The sequence below is a fragment of the Ostrea edulis genome, chromosome 8, assembly GCF_947568905.1.
Source record: "Ostrea edulis chromosome 8, xbOstEdul1.1, whole genome shotgun sequence".
Taxonomy (NCBI): Eukaryota; Metazoa; Mollusca; class Bivalvia; order Ostreida; family Ostreidae; genus Ostrea; species Ostrea edulis.
Window position 1 is genome coordinate 36,952,145 of NC_079171.1, and position 14,953 is coordinate 36,967,097.

The 14,953-nt window shown below is 35.8% G+C and overlaps 1 protein-coding gene across 1 annotated transcript; it reads right to left on the reverse strand.

Annotated features, from left to right (window-relative positions):
• Positions 1-3,908: 3,908 nt before the first annotated feature.
• LOC130049034 (uncharacterized) lies at positions 3,909-10,854 on the reverse strand. The gene is made up of 3 exons (XM_056145998.1): positions 10,553-10,854; positions 5,150-5,323; positions 3,909-4,441 (listed from the first exon to the last, which is right to left on the reverse strand). The coding sequence occupies exons 1-3, from the start codon at positions 10,719-10,721 to the stop codon at positions 4,200-4,202; spliced, it is 585 nt and encodes a 194-aa protein (XP_056001973.1). The 5' UTR covers positions 10,722-10,854; the 3' UTR covers positions 3,909-4,199.
• Between the last annotated feature and the right edge of the window lie 4,099 nt (positions 10,855-14,953).

Here is a 14,953-nt window from a genome sequence, read left to right on the forward strand (position 1 = left end):
TGCTGAGAAAGAGTGTAGTGACTTATGTATGGTTGTCAGCACTTTAAACACAACACGTTGCTTACCGACAGCCAGTGTAGTTGTTGAGATACCGGCGAAATAAGTTGTCTGTAGCATGTTCGTGTGAGACAGCGTTGTTCTAAGCCACTTATAGTCGGTGCCAAGCAGGAAGGCATTGTGATAGTCAAGGTGGGATATGACTGTTGCATTGATGACCTCCGCACACGCTTCCTAGGTGAGATGGTGTTTCACCTTGGATATTCTCCTGATGTTGAAGTACATCTTCCTTACCACGAAGCTGACTTGTATTTCCATTGATAAGGTGGCGTCCAGGACAGCACCGACGCTTTTAACAGCAATATTGCCTCATCAATCTTCAATCCATCACACGGCACTAGCAACTACCATTATCTCAGTTTTCCATCATTTAGTTTAAGTTTGTTCACAGTCATCCAGGTTCTGATAGTCGCTATGCATTCCTCCATAATGTTGACTTGATAGGTCCGCATGGCAGCGTGAATATACATGTAATTCATATACATCATTTTATTAAATTAAATTAAACATTACATCAATGTGATTACAGTATGTGTCTCAAGATGTTGCTCAACTTTAAGAAATGGAGTTCATGAAGTACAATCAATAAACGCATTTGTGATTAATGCATGAAAATGTTGAAGATCACGAATAGTGATAAATCCCATCAATCCTAAAAAAAAAATACAAAAATAAAATCATGGCAAACACTGACCCTTAAAACAGCAGAGTGGGGATCAGGTTCCAAAGAGGAGGCAGTATCCCCTATTGATCGGTCATACCCGTCGTCAACCCTCTACGGAGCACAGTACATGTACATAACGAAAGGCCTAACAATTTGTTTAAAACACATCAAACGGGCTGTACATGTATGTGTAAATACGATCATTATAACGATAACAAAATCTCAGACATGTTGAATTTGAAGGAGAATATTGAAAACCTCTGTAAAATCATCTTATTTGTGATTAGCCTCCCTCGGTTTAAAACATACTCTCGCCTATCGAATGAAAGGTGAAGATAACGAACAGTGATCAATCTCATAAGTTCTAAAAGAAATACAAAATAGATAGTTAGGCAAACACGGACCCCTGGACACACCAGAGGTGAGATCAGGTGCCTAGGGGGAGTAAGCATCCTCTGTCGACCGGACACACCCGCCGAGAGCCCTATATCTTGGTCAGGTAAACGGAGTTTTCCGTAGTCAAACTCAGAAATAGCTGTTGTTTCATATCAATTGTTAGGCCATTTTGGTACACTAATTTTGACTACGGATAAATCCGTTGATATAAGGCTCACGGTGGGTGTGACCGGGCGACAGGGGATGTTTACTCCTTCTAGGCACCTGATCCCATCTCTGGTATATCCAGGGGTCTATGTTTGCCCAACTCTCTATTTTGTATTGCTTATAGTGGTTATGAGAGTGTTCACTGTTCCTTGTCTTCACCTTTCATTCATATTTATTTGTCATCAATTCATCCTGTTTTCAATGCAGCTAACAAATTTTGCAAAGATTATTGTTAAAGTTGCATTCAAAATTGAAAACAGGACCTTTGGACTTCTATTTTTATGAACTGCTGATTGAAAGGGTATATTCAATTCGGTTATGGCACAAAGTTTGTCATGTACACACTAATATATAAATAAAACTCAGGATCTCTATGTGTCTTCACTCTGATTTATGGCAGTGAGAGGATTCAGGCAAAGGGGAAAGTCCTTCACACTTTACCAGACCCTGCAAGTCTAGAAGCACCAGTCCTGGAATTAATTAATATTCTATTGCTTTTATCTTAGGTAATGTGAGTCCAATTACATTCTAAATAAAGGATTTAAAACTCCAATGACTAGCGGATCTGTTGACCAGTTTGCTCCACAGCTTAAGGGAAGTAACCCAATTACACCCAACTTGTATAAATGAGAGATAGAGTCAACATTCTGTATCGGTTAATGTTTTTATCAAAATAAACATGCCATCATAATTCATTGACTAAAATAATCCACATTACACAATGAAATATTATGAATATTATATAAGTTAGTTTTTACTATCTTATTAAGCAATTTTGAATACAATACAGATTCCCCCGTTTTCTTTGAAATCCAGTATCTTAACTCCATTGGTAGAAGATGTGACGCGCACGCATATATAAGGATATATGTATGAGCCTACCACACCTGAATCAGGTAGAAAAAATATTTGCTTATTTGTATGCATTTCCCCAAAAATACATAATGTGGAATCCACTTCCCTGAGGAAAATTTCTGGATTTACGTGTGCCTACGCTCACACAACTTCGATTGTTGACTGGGGACCGGCAGATCAGAAATGAAGGAATAGATTTAGAGTTAATAGTAATTTCCTCATTGATTTTAAGATGAAAACTTTAAATCGGCACGTACAATTCAGATTAATATTTTTTGAACACTGTGGAAATCTCAGTCTGAGTCCCAAAGACATTCTTATCAAGCGACTCTATACATATTATATGAACATAGAATATCCCCCCCCCAAAAAAAAAAACAACCCCAAAACAAAACAACAACACCAAACCAAAAACAAAACAACATTAAGCAAGTACTGTTATATGTTTCAATATTGTAATACCACTTAAATTATCATCCTTAGCTTTCATAGTAGTATAATTACGTTTCAAAAGTCGTTATTTTGTATTGTTAACCATTAATATTTCCGAAATGAGAATAATTGTTGAAAATGTGATACTTCAATTCTACCATTGAATTCTAGCGATGTCATGACACTACTTTCAACCGGATGCTGCGTTACATAGAAGGAACGAGTTCGCTTGATGAATGTAAACAACAAGTATAGCTTTTTAACAGCCTTTAGGAACAATCTTATACAGGAAACTGATATAAATGTTTAATATGCTTTAAGTATTTATATCTTTATTATATGACCACATAATCAAACTTTTCTAAAATGATAAATCTTACATAAAATAAATTTTTTAAAATACCTACTAGGAACTGCTGTACAATAATATTTTTTCTAGCATGACCTTGAAGCTGGCATAATATTTGTACTAAAAATAGAAAAAAATGTTTCTTTTCCATTTAAAAAACAGTGAAAAGCAGACGTTTAACGTGTTTAATTTATGCACGGCAAGAAACAAAGATGACTAAATAACTGAAAATTGCCCAAATTTTATCAAGAAGAATTTTAAGGTTTGCATGCAAAAAAAAGTTTTACATCATATGACTCCAGAGTATTTATATGAGTTAGCTTTACTATTTGTCAACGTAATTGGGTTAACTCGTTCCACTTGAGATTAATTAAGTTTATTGTTTTTCTTTTCGGACATTTTGGATCAGCTCTTTGGACGAATAAGACTTGTCCTAATTCGCTCCACTTTTAACATTGATTGGCAAGCCTAAAGACCAAAAACATGTAGTCTGCGTTGTAAATACGTTTGTAGATTAGTGTAGTTGTAGTGCTAGATGTATTTATATGTAGTTTTTTGTTATTATGCTCTGTTGATTATGTAATTGTTTTCGTTTGTCCTGAAGAAGGGACGGGTCGTCCCGAAAATTTGACAATATCGTTGTTCATGTCGTTGGTCATTTTAGTGCTTTGTATATATATATATAATCATATATATATATATATATATATATATATATATAATCATGAAATGATATAAGTGTAAAAAATAGTTCAGTTTAGATAGATTTTTCCAACAAAATGTGATAACTATCGCGATACCAAAGGTCCCGAGCTATGTTTGCTTAACAAACTACTCATGTAATGACATCTTTAGTAGTGCATGCCATTTTTGTGTGACAAACCTCCACAAACTATGACGTTTACACACATAAAAGTAAACTGTGACTTAAGCAGACAGAGCAAACTCCTTCTTTAAACAATTTATTACAATTTAACAAAAAAGATCATTTCTGTACAATTATTGTTCGGCATACATGTGCAATTTTCGCATCGGTTAAAACCAATCAAGGAATTACCACGTGACATGGATATTGATCGTTGAGCCAACGAAAAATTGTTCCAGGAGTACATCAATGTACATGAATAATGATTTCAGTGGATCATTCGATTTCTAACGATCTACTTAGGAATACTAAAGAATTACCAACAGTGTCCAATACACATTTATCTTAATTCTGACGTCATGCTTTATTTAATGTCACTGAGAAGGGAATCTGAAGCTGATTTCACAAACAAAATTGTAACTCCTGTCGGCCAGCATATCAGAGCAGGAAAAGTTGGAATGGGGAACGAGCATCATATGGTTCTCGCCTATATGGTTTGATTCAGATAGAGGGCAGAAATTATCAACAAACGGAATGCCGTCATGAAACTGCCACACCCCATTTACTTCTTCTCCTTGGACCCACACTTTGGCTTTCGTCAAGGCAGCCGTGTCCTCTAAAATGCGAAAAGACGGGCAAATCAATGTGCAATAATGAAATAATAGAATAATACAGAAACATATATAATTTTCGAGGGTAATATGAAAAAGGAATGGAGGAAATGTTGGGATAAATATTTCTCGCACGAAAAAAATAATCTGATTTTTGATAGATAAAGCACTGTTATATTTCTGTAAAAGAAGAAACTTACAACAACAAAAAATATGAAGATTTGAACTCCTCATATACCCAGTCACAATTTTGTTGTTATAGATATTCTTTATTCGAATTATACACATTTTTATGGTGTCCGGATAGGGCCATTTGCAAAAGCGTGACTGCGGGTTAGTCACAACACGCCGTCACGCCAACAAGCTTTGCGCCTTCGGGCTCTCACGACAACAAGCAACGCGCCTTCACGCAGACAAGCAACGCGCCTTAACGCTCTCACGCCAACAAGCAACGCACCTTCCGGCCATCACGCCAACAGGCAACGCGCCTTCACACAGACAAGCAATGCGCCTTCGCGCTCTCACGCCGTGTTGCTTATTGGCGTGAAGGCGCGTTGCTTGTCTGCGCGAAGGCGCAAAGCTTGTTGGCGTGACGGCGTGTTGTGACTAACGCGCAGTCACGCTTTTGCAAATGGCTCTATCCGAACACCATACATTTTGATATTTCACAGAATCAAAGAAAGTAAAACAATCCAAAAGAACTGATGACGTACTTATAAACTCTTTTAAGATGGTGAACTTGTCTGGAGAATCTACTTTTACGAGATCTCCGCCCTCTGTTTGACAGAAAGTCGCGGTAGCGTGATAAATCATGGAACTCTCGCTGTACCCAAGACATATTGTGACGTCATCATGTTTGTACTCTTTGTATTGTGAAGGAGATGAAACTGGAATATAAGTAAAGCATTTATATACATTTATTTTATGACAATTGCATATCTCTGGTGAGCGGGGATATTTGCGTGAGGCGGACGAAGTTGGAAAGAAGCAAACTGAGGTAGCTGAAAGAAACTCAAGTGTCCGAGTGGGAGACCTAAATATCCAATCGTAGCTCCTGCACTTCGTAACCTGACGTCATAGCTAATATTGAAGCAAATTCACTAATGGATGACATCGTATTACATCCGAAATGTATGTCGAGTGTGCGAGGAGTTCCGATTGCTACAATATGCAACCACTGTCATAATAATAATAATATCCTTTATTTATACAGGATTGCACAATTAGTTGTATAAACTAGTTTACATTGTGGTCCTGTCTATAACATATATACATATCGAGAACATAATATATCACAAAGCATGGAAATATCACAATTTATATACATACAGATAAGAACTAAATGAAAAGAGACAATAAACACACGAGTATCATTGTGGGTCAAAATAATGTTTTAGGCTGATTTAAAAGATGTGGTAGTTGCACATTTTCTTATAAAATCTGGTAACGAGTTCCATAAAATTGCTGCTGAAATGATAAGAAATCTTCTAAAATATTCTGTTTTAGCTCTTAACATAAATAAAATTTGTAGAGCTCTGTCTTGTAATTCTTGTGTTTACCTCATTCACAAATCTAAAAACATATAAATACTCAGGAGTCATATGATGTAAAACTTTAAACATAAGAATAATTTTTCGATAAATAAAATAGTCAATCAAAGGCATCCATCTCAAATTTGATAGCATGCAAGAAGTTGACACTGAATGAGGTACTTTGATATGTAAAATGATCCTTGCTGCTCTCTTTTGTAATTTAAAAAGCCTATCAATATTTGTCTTGTTCTTTGTATCCTGTCATACTGTACAACAATAATTAAATTGAGGAAAAACAATAGTATTGTAAATTTTGAGTACTGCCTCCTTTGACATAAAAGTACTCAATCTCCTTAAAACACCTAGTTTCTGACTAAGTTTTGTTTTTACATAAGACATCTGTGTGATAAGACCATGTAAGACATTCATCGATGTAAACACCTAAAAGTTTGGCATATTTGACATTTTCTATAAACATTTCACCAACATTAATACAAAGGTTTTTACATTTCGATAATTTCTGTGACGTTCCTATTAAAATAGATTGTGTTTTCTTTAAATTTATTGTCAATTTGTTCTTATGAATCCAATCCATAGAATTTATAAGATCATCCTTTAGGTTTTTTTTTAATTACATCTAAAGATTTATTAGAAACATCTTGCGTGGTATCATCTGCATATATATTGACTGTAGAGTGCTTGAGACATGTTGGGTAGTCATTTACAAACAGAATAAAAAACAGATGACCCAATATAGAACACTGAGGGACTCCGATGGTAACATTTGTTTCCTTTGAGATGGTGCCTTTCCATTTGACACATTGCGATCTTTCATATAGATAAGAATGAAACCATTTAAAAGTTTTTTCACAGATACCATAAGATAAAAGTTTGTGCATCAATACATCATGATTAACTGTGTCAAATGCTTTGCTTAAATCAATAAAAAGTACACCTGTAAGTTTCCCTTTATCAATGTTCTCAAGCCATTTGTCAATGATATTATGTAAAGCAGTTTCGCAAGAATGTTTTGGTCTGAAACCTGATTGATGCTCTGTTAAAAGATTATTTGCAGTCTAATACTCGTAAAAAGTGTTAAAAACATGTCTTTCCATAATTTTACTTATGATAGGTAAAACGGATACCGGTCTATAATTATTAACATGGAAATTATCCCCAGATTTGAAAAGCGGGGTAACTCTAGCTTTTTCCCATTCATTTACAACGTCCCCCTCCTGTATAGAGAAATTCACGATGAAACACAATATGTCAGCTACAACATCAATACTCACTTTCAATAATTTTACAGAAATTTCATCCATACCTGTAGCTTTTGAACTTGACATGCTTTTAATTTCTTTCTTCAAAAATGCTATAGATACATTTGGAATTGTAAATGAGCCTTTCGGCATTAGTTGTGAAATTTTCGGGAGCGAATCATTAAAATTTGTCGCAAATTTATGACCTATGCCACAAAAGAAATCACTGAAGGCATTTGAAATTTTTATAGGAGTCTGAAATTACTTCGCCATCAATTTCTAGGTAGGATGCTGATGCGCCTGCAGATTTAGATGGTAGAAATTGCTTTAATCTTTTTCACATATCCTTAGGTTTGTCACTGCATTGATTTATCGTATTGTCAACAAATTCCCTTTTAGCATCACCGATTATTTTTACAACGCGGTTCCTTGCTGATCGATATAAGACCCAGTCCAATTCGTGGCGGGATCTTAGAGACTTCCGATGGAGATAATGCCTTTGACGAATTTCAGATAGAACGTCGTCGTTAATCCATTTTTCGGAATTGGCCCGGATACGGCGCTCTTTGATTTGATTTGAACATATTTTATTGTATATACTATATACAAAAGGATTAGAAACAAGTTCTTGCAACTTACGAGTTCTTCTCTTTGACTGGCATACGTTCGTCAACTATTTCCATAAAAAGCTTCTGATATGTTGACCACATTTGATTTACGTTGTTAAAAGATTTAATGTTATTCCATTCAACACCCCGCAGATCCCCGAGAAAATCATTTTCGTCAAATTTCTTCTGATCTCTGTATTTCACATATATATGATCAGTTTGTATGTCACGCTTATTTTCTTTCGGACGACATACACCAGGTGATGATCACTCAGACCTATTGGCACTACACCAGATGAGATGTAAACTTCACGCACGTTTACGTAGATGTGATCGATGAGCGTGCTTGAATCTTTTGTTACTCGGGTGGATTTCGTAATGGTCTGTTCTAAGCCAAAAGTTTCCATGGATCGTTTGAAATTTAATGTTTTCAGTTGGTCAATATTGAAGTCACCCATTATTACACCTTCGTGACCACTACTTGTTACATCTTCGATACACTCCTTAACATTTTCTAGCCATTGGGTGTTTGAATCCGGTGGTCGATACACAACCCCAATATTTATTGTCGGATAGTTCATTAATTTAATATCCACAGTAAGCATTTCTAACAATTCACACTTGCATACGTTTTTAATTGTCCATTTCTCTTTAATGTACATTAGGACCCCTCCACCATGCGATTTCTGCGTACAATGTGGTACCCGTTTACCTGTATTTCAGAATCTGTGATATTTGAATCTAGTTTACTTTCAGAGATTGCCAGAATATCGTAAATCCCATCTTTTAGTAAAATTCTGTTTTGGTCCAGTTTATTCATTAAACCACATAGATTCACATGGGCCAATTTTGTACCTTTAGGGAGATTAATATCATTTTCTTCCATTTTCTCGGTGTTTATGCTGTTTATGGCGTGTAAAACGTTGCTATATTCGATAATCTTGTGATGTATGTTCAATATTCAGTTTTATAAACATAAACACTAAGTTTAAAGGGCTAAACGTCCCCTCGTACTCACTACTAAAACTAGGGTTATCATGACTGGATAAAACACCCTTGATACCACCATAATAATCAGGGTTATCCTAACTGGGCCTTAGTACTTACTGAAAAAGTAGAATAATTGCAACGGGATAGGCCAATCCGAAAACATGAGTTATCGTTCTTTGATCCATAACGTAGTGCGCTTGCGTAATGTAGTTTAAGACTTTGGGGTAGTATATCCGAGAAGAGACATTATCAAAAGTGCAGAAGGCCGCAAAGATGTTGCTGTGTAAATTTTACAGTTATCACGCCAACAAATATGTTAACATTAACAAAAAATCTCAATGCATACGTTTCCTTCATACACATGAAAATAACTAACTTTGCCTGTAAAAATAATAGAAAATTAATGTTGTCAATAAAGGACTTTGTTTCTATGACAATTTCCCTACCCTTTCGTAGAAATCATTTCAACTGTTTTCGATTTCAGTATTCAACGCGCAGTCTGACTGTGTTACTACCCTGAAGTTGTCATATTCACACTAAATGTTAGAATACAAAGAGAGATGACTCACGTTTTCAAATAGGCTTATATAGATGCACTCTTATTAATAAAACCCCCCAAACAAGTTCTTTGCTAACATGAAACGTTTATGTCAATATCCCCTGAAAATAGAGCTATTCTAACATTATTATTACTTCCATTCGCCAATGCTCCTTCGGGGTTGTTAATGAAAGAAACTTTTCACTTTCTCGCAGCTATGACATACATGTAAATATAAAATCAGAAATGATTTAGATGGCCAGCATGACCTTTCTGCACTACGCATAAGGATTCAGTCCTTGTACACCGTCATTCCTTTGTCAAATTCTAAACTTCTAAAAATACGTACAGAAGTTCCCAATAATGTCGGAAACTGAAAGGTTCCGTGACCAGGGAAGGAAATCATACAATCGATCTCATAAGATTGCAAATAACTCTATTCTAAAGAATTTTTTAAATTTGTATCTTTGTAGTTTTGTAGTAGGGTGGTTGGGGATACATACGGATTGCCAGAGTGGATAACCTGTGTTATTGAAACCTATAGCCACAGGAGCTTCAGCTCTGTATCTGATTTCAAGTCATCAGCAAGAAAAAGCTAGATTTCCCTTTCTTACAGTATATCTGTAATCTGATACCATGTAGAGTGTTCTGTCTTGAATAAGAATTTACACGATATCTTGTGACGTCATGAACTGACCGTCCTTATCTTGTAAGCGTGTTAGTAGGATTTTCAGACACTGTATCAGACTCAAAACTGGTCCATCAAATTTCGTCAATCGTCAATCCATTTAGGATAGCCCTGGTTATTATAGTCGTATGGAGGATGTTCGCTGAAATATGACCAACTATTCTAAAGTGATAGTTGCTGTAGTTGCGTCATGCTTTGGTCTAAATTCACGGTGTTTCATTGACAGCTGATGATGTCATATGATATGAGTGAAAATTCCCAAAGGGACGTTAACAAACAAAATGAATTCGAATATTTTTCCAGGCATGCTCAGTAACTGTGGACATCTCAATGGTTTCTTCTGAAAGATGTTTGAAAGAACATATCTACTATTCTTGTTTACAGCCATATAATCAGGCAAATTGCCAAACAGAACTGAAATCCCTCTATGGCTTCGGGTTCGGTGGTGTTGAGGTCTAAACTCTTTTAAATATTGAATCTGCGTAAGTAATGAAGACTCACCTTCGAGGAAAAATTCCCATTTTGAACCATTAAGAACAGATCCCGATAAAGGGAAATAACAGCAGGCGCAACTTTCTGTACCGGAATCACGACTGAACAGGAACCGGATGTTTGACACCATTGTACATTGTAAGAAACATTCCATGTTGCTATGTGTTGTTCCTATCATCGTGCATGAGGTTGTTGGTGATTTCTGTGTTGAATCAGCTGCGTATTGCTGATAAACTGGTTCGTGTTTCTGTGAATTCTCGCGATGGGTTTGCGAAAATTGCCCGTTAACCAAAACACATGATATAAATAACACAGCGGTACCAAATCTGTCAGCCATCTTGAATAGCGTTGTGCCGTGGCAAACTATAGCCTTCCCATCTGTTACCAATGTACATCAGCACAATATACAGGGTTATATATATTGATATTAACTTGTTTAAATAGTCATGTGATAACGAACTTTGAGGATGACACAATAGTGTTTACTTATATAATGTTACTTCGCGTCCTTCAATTGATGACGATGCTTACCTAGCTGTTAAATTTATAGATATAATCGGCCATTTCATTTACTCTATTGTACGCATCAATATTTTACCATTGATTTTCTTTTATTTACCGCGAAAGTTCAACATATATCCTACTGAATAGTAATTGCATTCATTATCTAGTTTATGTAATTAGATTTGAACCAGTCAATAGCAAAGACATGAAATCAAAATACAGTAGATACATTGCTTTGATGAACACATTAAAGAGGTGCAGTAGGTGTTCTTTGTCACCTAATTTTAATTAGTTGATGTTGTAAATTTGAAATTGAAATAAAGGGGCAGTAATGTTACTTTCCCAAAGAATGGAAGGATTATAATTTTTGTACGTTTTTGTGCTTTAGAGTTCAATTTTTTTAAAATGTTGTTTAGGAGGATTTGTTTACACCAGCAAAATTTGATATGGATGAAAAGTGGCAAAATTTTGAAGTTGAAAACTTTTAGATTTACTTCATTTAGTCACCAAAGTAATCATCTTTAAAAAACAAAAAAACAAACCCTGTTGTGTTCGTTGTCGCCCGAAGATGCACCAACTAAATGTAATTAAAGTTAAACATTTGTTGTAATTTAAAAAAAATAAATATAAGAGAGCACAAAAGTTATTCCCCAAAAGAATGAATGTGCTATCGTTTCTGTACTGCTTTGTGCTTAAGAGTTCAACAAACGTAACAGCAGCTAAAATTCTCGATTCCAGCGACTCGTCAAACGTTTATAGATGGTTGCTGTTATTTCGCCAAGCGACTGATATTAGAAATGAAAGTCACTAATCCTTTGGATATAACATAAAAAGCTTAGGTCCCGTGTCACAGTTGACCTCAACACAATTAACAACCCTAACTTCCATGTCCGTAAGCGTCATGCAGAAGTTTAAATTTGCAATTCACCTACGGCTTGATACTTCCAAAAATGACTAAAAGATTCTCAAATAGGACAAAAACATACCAAATGATGAGGATAATTAAATCGGTGCATCTCATTCTGAAACAGTGTAAAACGTAAACACACACTAAAAATTGTAACGAATCCCAGTTTCGTATTTAGTGCTTCTCATCTGATTACGCGTGTTATTCATATTGGGCAAACAGAATCTCAAACGTGTGTTTTTATGTGCGTGTGTGAAAGAGTTCATGCATTTTTCGTCCAATATTCCACAGTTTCGACTTTTCCAGAACCACATTAATGCCAATTTGAACTAAATCGTGCTACAGAATGACCGCATTTTAGTAGCTTCTGATGAATGTTGGATGTGATGAAAATATGATGAAGTGTTTCATAAAACCACTTGACTAGACAATCCAAAAACTGAGAGGAAACTTCCTCATATCCAGTTGATTTCATTTTGACCCGAAGACTAGCGTTGGGCAACAATCTGGGTTTAAATTAAAGTTTCACATAGAGTAAGTATTCTATAATTTTTTTCATTTTGTCAAGTATCATCATCATTGTTCGTTATCTTCACCTTTCATACTATAAAAGGGGGAAGATAACGAACAGTGATCAATTTCATAATTCTTATATAGAATGCGGAATTAAGAGTAGGGTAAACACGGACCGCTGGATATACCATTGGTGGGATCATATACTCCTGGGATCACGAAATATATATTTCTGGTAAACAATTGCCTGCTCCTTCTAAATACCCATTTAGTATGAATTTTGCATCATAGAAGATGTTATTTAAATAGCTTACACACGATCGATAGGGAATGCTTACTCCTGTCAGACACCTGATCCCACCTCTGGTATATCCAGGGATCCGTGTTTGCCCAACTTTATATTTTGTATTCCTTATAGGAGTTGTGAGATATGTCTTTGTTCTTTATCTTCTCCTTTCATAATGAAATTTCACCACACTCTAAAGTCAGAATCTCTACCCTGAAGATCATCAAATTTCGATAGAGTCCTTTCTGCTGTATATGACAATGCATTTAGTTTTTCTTACAAATGTGCAGTCGCAGAGAATATATTTGAAAATTGGTAAATGCTTGGCAATTTTTGTCCTTCCTCTAATGCTCCGGGGAGACATGGCTCCTGATCAAGAGGTTAAACGTGTTTAATTGTTTAAACATATCTAATCACTATGACTAATTTGCTCCCATCCTGATACCAAAATTCCTACGCCTGGGATCATATAATTCACAATTTGAGTGTAGGGCTATCTGTTCTTTCTAATTATTAATTTACTTTCAGTTTGGTGTGAATCAATCGAAGATGCTATCTAAATTGTATACACATAAACACTCTATACTTCCCCTAAGTCCCCGGGGATGCAGTAGTCTTGAAATTTACAATTTATATCCCTCTTGTCCCAAAGATGCTTCATATCAAAGAAAATTTGATTGGTAGCTATCAGTTGTTAATGCAAGACAGACGACACCGGACGCAGACAAATTGCAATAGGTCACCCGCGAATGACTCTCAGGTGACCTAAAACAGCAATGAATATAAATTACACGATACGCTGTTTACATCAGCTGGGTTATATTTCCCTCATTAAATGAATAGGCGGGTCAAACGTCAAAAGTCCTGTTGCAAGATGTTAATGAGTTTTCGCTCGCCTGAAGGGTCACATCGTAAAACATTACATCCCTGCGAATCATTAAAATAATCCCCGACAACCACAAGGGTGCAATCGTCAAATTCCTCGTTTAGTGTAAATTAAAGTTTTTTTGACAGGTTGTAGGTACAATAAATGTTTATAACAGTACATTTTAATGTTTCAAATTGTTTCTGACGATTTACTTACACATTGACCGTTGTATGGACGTTTATATAACAATGCGTGTTGTATAGAGAAAGTATATAATTGATTGTTTGTTTTTACATCCCGTCAAAATTTTTTCACTCATATTAAAACGTCACCAACTATAGGTGAAGTACAACAAAGTTAGAGATATACTTAGCTCAAGGCAGTGACAATGAGGGTTCTTTAAATATCATGTCAACGCCTGCCACGAAACGAGACCTCCGTTTTTAAGGTCCTATCCGAAGGACCTTTGATTCTCACCTCGAAATGCCGAGCGTTTGGCGAAGGAGCAATGAATACCTATTTTAATGTTTTAGGTTTGACGAAAGTAACGCACTACCACTGAGCTACCGCGACCTGTATTTACGAGGGTTTTGCCAAAATACCGTGGACAAGCGGCGTTTCTCAATTATCTAACGTCACAGTTTTAAATAACAAGATGTAAAAAGTTTCAATATCAATTGACATTGAATAGGAAAAATTCAGGCTTTTCATTATGGAGAAGCCTGAAGTAGCACAGAGTAAAAATAGCGATTTAAGATAATTGAAACGAAATTACAATCACTGGGGGAAAAGTAATTTTGTTTAGATATTCATTTATATACCTGGAAAATTTAGATATTATGACGGAATATTTAAATCAATTATGATAAATCGTGCGACAGTTACGAGGTGCAAATATCCAGCGAAATGGCGATGTCAGCGTCAAACGCGGCGCACCGAGAAGTCATAAAATTTTGCGCGGAACTCGGCTCGACTCCAACGGATATTCTTAAAGATAGTTAAGATAGACAGAATTGCTCAGCGGTGTTTCTCGTTCCCTGTTGTTCAAATGGCACCAATCATTTTCAGAAGGAGATGAGGACATTACGCCAGGAAAAAGAAACCGACCGAAGGAAATATATGGAAAAACCATAAAATTACTGGATGACGCTATTCGGGAAGACATACGTCGGACCGTAGGAGAGATCGAAGAAATTTTGGGAATCAGCAAATCATCTGTTCACCGCATTCTATCGGATAATTCATAAATGCATAGGGTATGTGCATGTTGTGTACCCTGGCTTTTAAAAATAAAGAAAACAAAGAAGGATTTCATGTTCGAAGGGTTTTCGC